Raw genomic sequence first — 6,000 nt, forward strand, 5'->3', positions numbered from 1 at the left:
TATTTGTTATGAAACATGCCGGTAGGAAAAGTAAGACTGATTAAAAGAACTTCTTCACTAAACACACCCTTGTTTTTTATTAGCGGGTAAACGGCCCCGGCTTTAGATTTCGGATTCGGACTATCCAGATCCACAATTTCCGGCCCAATCGTGATTAGGGTTTCTCTATAAAACCCTAGTATATGCATCTCTTCCTCATTCATCCCATCTACAACACACAGTAGTGAACTCCTTCGCTCTAGTTCTCAATATGAGAAATCCCCCAAATTTCTCTCGTTAATTTTGATGATTTTTGTGATTGTTATTTCAATTAATTTCCGCAGGCCTCAATTTCTGCATGTAGCAACCCGGGCTCCTCTGAAATTTCTCATATGAAGAAAGAAGTCCCAAAGCTCGTGCGATAACGACGCCGTTTAGTGTTGCAGATTTGCCGCTGTACCATTCTCACGGCCTATTTGTGTCAAAACAACGGCAACACTCATTCATCCGCGCTCGTAATTTCTCTATTTGTTTTTGTTTCTTTTTTAAAATAATTGGATTGCCTCACCACACCTTTAGCTTGTTTTCTGAAAATTTCAATGAAAAATCGAGCTAGTCATAGAGGCATAGATTTAGCGGCTTTCACGTGGGGGTTTACATTTTTCAATTGTTGTACCTCTAAAAATGTCCGCTATATTTGATGCACTATTCCAGAATTTTCGAAATTAGGTATTGGCAATGATTAAAAGATTATCCGCGCTTCTGAGATTTCCAATCGATGAAGTAGATTGATAATAATGGTTGAATTTCTTAATATGAGCCAATTAATTGATTCATTTCCTTTACTTATATAATCTGTGGTTATGATGATTTTTAATCAGCTTAACGCCAGTTCTGCTTCAGAAAATTCTTGATCGATAGAGCTGTATAATTATCTGAACCTTGTTGATTCTCTAATTTATTTATTTTTAGGAAGCTAGTTTTTAAACCCTTTTATATCAGTGCTTCCTTTGATTTGATTCAGTGATGAAATTTCCAATTTTGAGGTGTTGTGATGTTGAGACCCTGTTTACAGGGAGAACCCCTTGATGTTGCTTCATCTTTCCATGAAAACTTGGAAATATCTGAGATTCAATCAAACTAACTCAGTTTATTTGATTTATTAAGACTTTCTTTTTGAATAAAGTTGATGCCTGTGATGGTTGTTGGATAGTATATGAGGCGTAATGAAGCCGAGTTCTGCTTATGCAGTTGAACCTCTCTGTGGATCTATGTTTAAATTGATTATAATTAACGTGCTGAGGCTATTTATGATTTGTTTATGTAAAGATTGTTTATGATTTGTTTAGACACTGAGTTTCACTATACCCTCTTTCTTGGTTTTTTAAAATCTTATTGATAGAGGGTCTGAAAAACTCGTATATCAAATGTGTTGTCATCAGCTTCTTCTTTCGATTTTGCAACGAGACTGGAGTTAAATAACAGCACCAGATTATTCTGTAAAGTTTCTATTTTCAGTTTTGATAGTGTTTTGATTTAATTTTGTTTCTATTGTGTTTGAATTTAATTTTTATGAGATGAAATTAATGATTCTTTGTACGTTTAGATATTGAGTTTTACTATATCTCTACCTTGGTTTATTTAAATCTTGTAGGTTGAAGGTCTGAAAAATTCGCACATCAAAGCTGTTGTCATCAGCTTCTTTTCTCGAATTTGCAACGAAACTGGAGTTAAATAACAGCACTAGATTATTCTAATCTCCTATTTTTATCTTCGAAGGATATAAGTCATTTTTAAATCTTGATATCATTTTGTTTTTGTTTCAGAATTATTGTACCTTGTTTATTTGTCCTAGTATCTTATTATATTGTTGGATCTTGTATTTGTATTTTATGAATTAGTGGTGGTTGTATTTCTGCTGTTTGTTTTGAGTATAAGTAAACTAGTTCAATTAACCAAACGAAGTAAAAGTTCTTAACGTCGAAATTGCGTTCATTGTAAAATAATGCATCTTAAACGATAAACAGAAATTGCTCTGAAATGTTTTACCGCATAATTGCTTCCGCGAAACATGACTACGTACAGAACTATGTTTTAGTTTTATGAATACATCATTAGATGATTAAACCAAACCTCAAGAGTAAATAACAATATTAGTAAAATTAGTAAATTTCTATTTCAATTGTTCATGAAAACCGCTCTTCATTGTCTTAACAAACCTTAAAAATCAAAATTGTGCTATTTTCCTTGTAAAGATTGTGCCAAAGTAAACGGATGTGACGCGCCTGTCAATATTTTTTAAAAAGTTGATGAATCATATTTTCGGTGAAATTTTTTCTCTTCCAAATATTGAACTAGTAATATACTTAAATTTAGCCAAATCCAAATTCCACTCTATATATGATTGTGCTGTTAGAAGGCTGAAAATTTATGTGTAGAGTGTACTCATATAAATCGGTTTTGGTTGTGCTTGGATTAGCATCTTCAAATCGGTCATCAAATAAATCCTACTGTGCTTCAGCTAACGGTTAGTTTAAAGAACTTAACCTCTGATTTGATTGATATCTAAATACTGACTTGCGCTTCTCTACTTAAAATTTATGTGTAGAGTGTACTCATATAAATCGGTTAACGGTCAGTTTAAAGAACTAAACCTCTGATTTGATTGATATTCTTTAAATTGACCTTAAATAATTCCTCGCTCCTCTAGATTATGGATAGCGAAAGCCTTTCATACATACTTAATGTTTTACAGTGATACAGCTAGACACTACAACTATTAATCAATAAATTTTCTATCTAGATTGCGAAAATCTATTTACTATAAGCAATGAACTGGATGAAGATTTTTAGTGAAACGTTACCATTAAAAATAGAAGTGACTCTTAAGAAAACGAGTTCATTGTCTAAATATTTGCAGGAAGACATTGCTGAGATCTTCAAAGCTGCAGACAAAGATGCTCCGGCACCTTAACCATCGACAATATCGTGATCTCGTTACTCCCAGGGGATTGGCTTTCCATAGGGAGCACACGAATACTAGAATAGTAGTAGTTTTTTGTAGAATTCATAAGCATTTTGCTCCTTTTTTGTGATTGCGTGAGGTTTTCTAGCAGTAAACAAGTTATTTGGTGAACAAGGTTAGTAGTTATAGAACAAGTCAGCATCTAAATCAAATATTCATTCAAAACCATATTTGTTGTTTACTAGTCTATTTCAGTATTTCAATACTTATCTAACACATGTGTATATGCTTTCATTCCAAGACATACTCCATTATAGCAAAGCACAAGTATGCTTGAACAAGAAACACAAACATCTTACTTAAAAACCCCACTTATTATATTTACCACAACAATGCAAAAATCACAATCCCAACCAAAACTCCCACATTTCAACGCTCTTCTTCTTCATCATAGCTCAACACTTGGCACACAGAATGCTCCATTTCCACACCCTCATCAATAGAAAAGTATGACTTCCTCCCAACCAGTTGAGCAACCTTCTTGGCAGGCCCCGAGTCACGTGGGCTCCTGTTGCAACGGGCGATCCTCAGCCTCGGGAGAAGGCCAGGCGCCGCCACAACACATCCACGAGACTTCTCCTCCTCTCCCTCTCCTCCTCCCCTCACACTGCTATGAACTATAATTTCACTAGGAATCTCCCACCTCTTCTTCACCCGGCCCTCGCCCTCATTAGCCCTCGTCTTCCCCACGGAAAAAGACCGCGACTTCTCAACCCTTTTCCCTGCATCACCATCACTCTCCGGCAACGATATCTTCCTCATTGCCGAAGCCTGAGACGTGCCCTGATTATACCTACTCGCCACCACTCTCCCCGGCCTAGACACCTTCTTGTTTGGAACCGATTTCTCGCCATCCCTAAACAGCTTCTTTGGCTGGACTGAGTTCAAAACAGATTCTTCCTTCTTCACAGCCTTTCTTGAACCAATGGTGGTCACAGCTTGCCTCGATTTCGCAGCAAATTTCCTCGATTTCGGGCTCAAACTGCAACTCTCCACCCTCTCCTCCTCAATCCCCTGCAGCTTAAACAAGCAAGATTGCCTCCTACTCTGCAGAGGGGTGTTGTTGATCACCATCTGCCTCGATTTCGATGCCCCGAAAATCTCCGAAGGCCCCAAACTCATCCCTCTACGCCCTGCAGAGAGGATTTCTGCTGGCCCTAAACTAATCCCTCTTCTGTTAGCCTTTGTTCTTACGCCCAAATTCGAAATCTCATCATTCTTGCTGCTCTGTTTCTGCTCCACAAACTTCGCCGTCACGACTCTCCCTCTCTTCTCCACAGCTCCCGCGCTTTCCTTCTCCGCTTTCAAAGCCTCCAATCTCGAGTTCAATCGCGCGATTTGCAACTCGATTTCTTTAATCTCCTCGTCGATTTTCAAGACTGGATTTTTCTCGAAACCCTTGTCCGCGATTGCTCTCATTTTCGATCTCTGAACTGATTCGACCGTGGTGAGCGCCTTAAACGGCGTCGTAGAGGCCGATTTGGGGAGATGCGAAACAGAGGGGAATTGATTTTGATTCTCCGATGCGAAACTTTGATTTTCTTTATCCGAAACCGAATCGAAAGAAGAATTAGGGTTTCCTAGTGTCGGCTTCAGAGATCCCCAGGGCTGCTTGCTTGCCGCCAAATCTTCAGAAATCTCGCCGTTGTCGAAGGCGGCGTTGTTCCATATCTGCAGATCGGCAGAAGAATCCGTGGCGTCTAAGAACTGAGGCACGCTCATTTTTTCTTTTTACTAAAATAGGCTTCGAATTGATCGATTGAAGAACAAAATGTGACCGGAATCTTGAATAATAGGATTCGGAGGAAATGTGTTGAGTTTGAGAAGAAATTTTTGTGATGTTTATTTTGGGATTTTCGACCGTTGGAGTTTCAAATAAACGTTATTGAGTAGCCAGCTCTATCGTGGCCGTTGGATGGGAAACGCTCCGATCGATTTAATTGTTAATTTTGGGTTGAAACTTCAATTAAACTTCCAAATGTGAATGTAATTAAAACGCCATAATGAGTTTCTTTATAGGAGAAAGTAATTAAAATTTTGGGTGCCCATATTTCTTCTTATCGTTTCTTCTTTTCTCACGTATCCTTTTTAAATCTCACTTATTTTTAAATTTGATAAATGTTGGTTAATCCTATATTTTATTGTAATTTCATTATCCTTTTCTATTTGATCACTTTGAATTTCATATTTGAAGTTATAGTCAAACTAATAGAAACAATAGTTGATCACACCAATAACTCAATATAAAATATTTTCATTGAATGAAAATGGTGAAACCCTTTTAAAGATGAAAATGAAAGAGATGTTTAAAAGATGAAGATTATTTCCCATTTTCTTTTCAACGAAAACTTTAGAAAAGAGACCACGCCTTTCCAATAGTATTTTTATAAGATGCGTGAGGGTCAATAGTTATATTCATTTCTTTCTTTGTGATGAATCAAATCCCAACAAAAAGATTAAATGAGAAAGTTCTAATTAATCGAACTGTTTAGAAAAGATGAAATATATCATCTCTTTTAGTTAACGAACGCAGGGGTATATCCACTATATATGAAGTCAATGAACCTTGACCTGAAGTCAGTCACAGTATTCCAATGGCTATCGAGCTCGAAAACTGCCGAATTCACCCTGTGATAGGGTTTAAGTTCCCTATCGAGAGGTTTGTAGAGCACACGAAGATTTAACGGAGCAAAAGAGATAATCCCTAGTTGAAGTTCTAGGGTTTTGGAACAAGAATGAGAAAAGAAGTATTTTATTTCTTAATTCTCAATGATTTAATTATCTATGGGATTCTAGTATTTATAGAATCCTCAACCCTAGACGGTTCGACCTTCCTAGTTCGTCTCGGGAAAGAACCGACAAGAAAACCCGAGGATATCCTAACCTAAACCCAACGATATCTTGCAAGGCAAGATATCAAAAAGATTACAAAATATTACGTGAATTAAATAAAGAAAAATAAGTCTAACTATGGAAATTGAAATAAACTAAAGATA

At 36.8% G+C, this 6,000-nt stretch overlaps 1 protein-coding gene, 1 long non-coding RNA gene and 6 other non-coding genes across 8 annotated transcripts; 7 read left to right on the forward strand and 1 right to left on the reverse strand.

The window, feature by feature from the left end:
- Positions 1-64: 64 nt before the first annotated feature.
- Positions 65-1,895, forward strand: LOC148930321 (uncharacterized). Its single transcript, XR_016136593.1, has 2 exons — positions 65-494; positions 1,634-1,895. It is a non-coding gene; the product is annotated as an uncharacterized LOC148930321 (long non-coding RNA).
- LOC125217263 (small nucleolar RNA snoR134) lies at positions 334-480 on the forward strand. Its single transcript, XR_007175680.1, has one exon. It is a non-coding gene; the product is annotated as a small nucleolar RNA snoR134 (small nucleolar RNA).
- On the forward strand, positions 713-802 carry LOC125217255 (small nucleolar RNA U36a). The gene has a single exon (XR_007175672.1). It is a non-coding gene; the product is annotated as a small nucleolar RNA U36a (small nucleolar RNA).
- Positions 835-925, forward strand: LOC125217180 (small nucleolar RNA Z223). The gene has a single exon (XR_007175600.1). It is a non-coding gene; the product is annotated as a small nucleolar RNA Z223 (small nucleolar RNA).
- LOC148930322 (small nucleolar RNA Z278) lies at positions 999-1,110 on the forward strand. The gene has a single exon (XR_016137483.1). It is a non-coding gene; the product is annotated as a small nucleolar RNA Z278 (small nucleolar RNA).
- Positions 1,366-1,474, forward strand: LOC125217242 (small nucleolar RNA snoR97). Its single transcript, XR_007175659.1, has one exon. It is a non-coding gene; the product is annotated as a small nucleolar RNA snoR97 (small nucleolar RNA).
- Positions 1,622-1,730, forward strand: LOC125217243 (small nucleolar RNA snoR97). Its single transcript, XR_007175660.1, has one exon. It is a non-coding gene; the product is annotated as a small nucleolar RNA snoR97 (small nucleolar RNA).
- Positions 1,896-3,230: 1,335 nt separating the features above from the next.
- Positions 3,231-4,837, reverse strand: LOC125212962 (uncharacterized). Its single transcript, XM_048113276.2, has one exon. It carries the CDS (start codon positions 4,724-4,726, stop codon positions 3,374-3,376), a length of 1,353 nt encoding a protein of 450 aa, XP_047969233.2. The 5' UTR covers positions 4,727-4,837; the 3' UTR covers positions 3,231-3,373.
- Between the last annotated feature and the right edge of the window lie 1,163 nt (positions 4,838-6,000).

This window comes from Salvia hispanica, chromosome 3 (genome assembly GCF_029641045.1).
Source record: "Salvia hispanica isolate PSC_SH4W2 chromosome 3, Shi_PSC_v1, whole genome shotgun sequence".
Lineage (NCBI taxonomy): Eukaryota > Viridiplantae > Streptophyta > Magnoliopsida > Lamiales > Lamiaceae > Salvia > Salvia hispanica.

Excerpts from the sequence above, each read along its gene's own strand:
- LOC125212962 (XM_048113276.2), bottom strand. The coding sequence starts at position 4,726 with ATGAGCGTGCCTCAGTTCTTAGACGCCACGGATTCTTCTGCCGATCTG.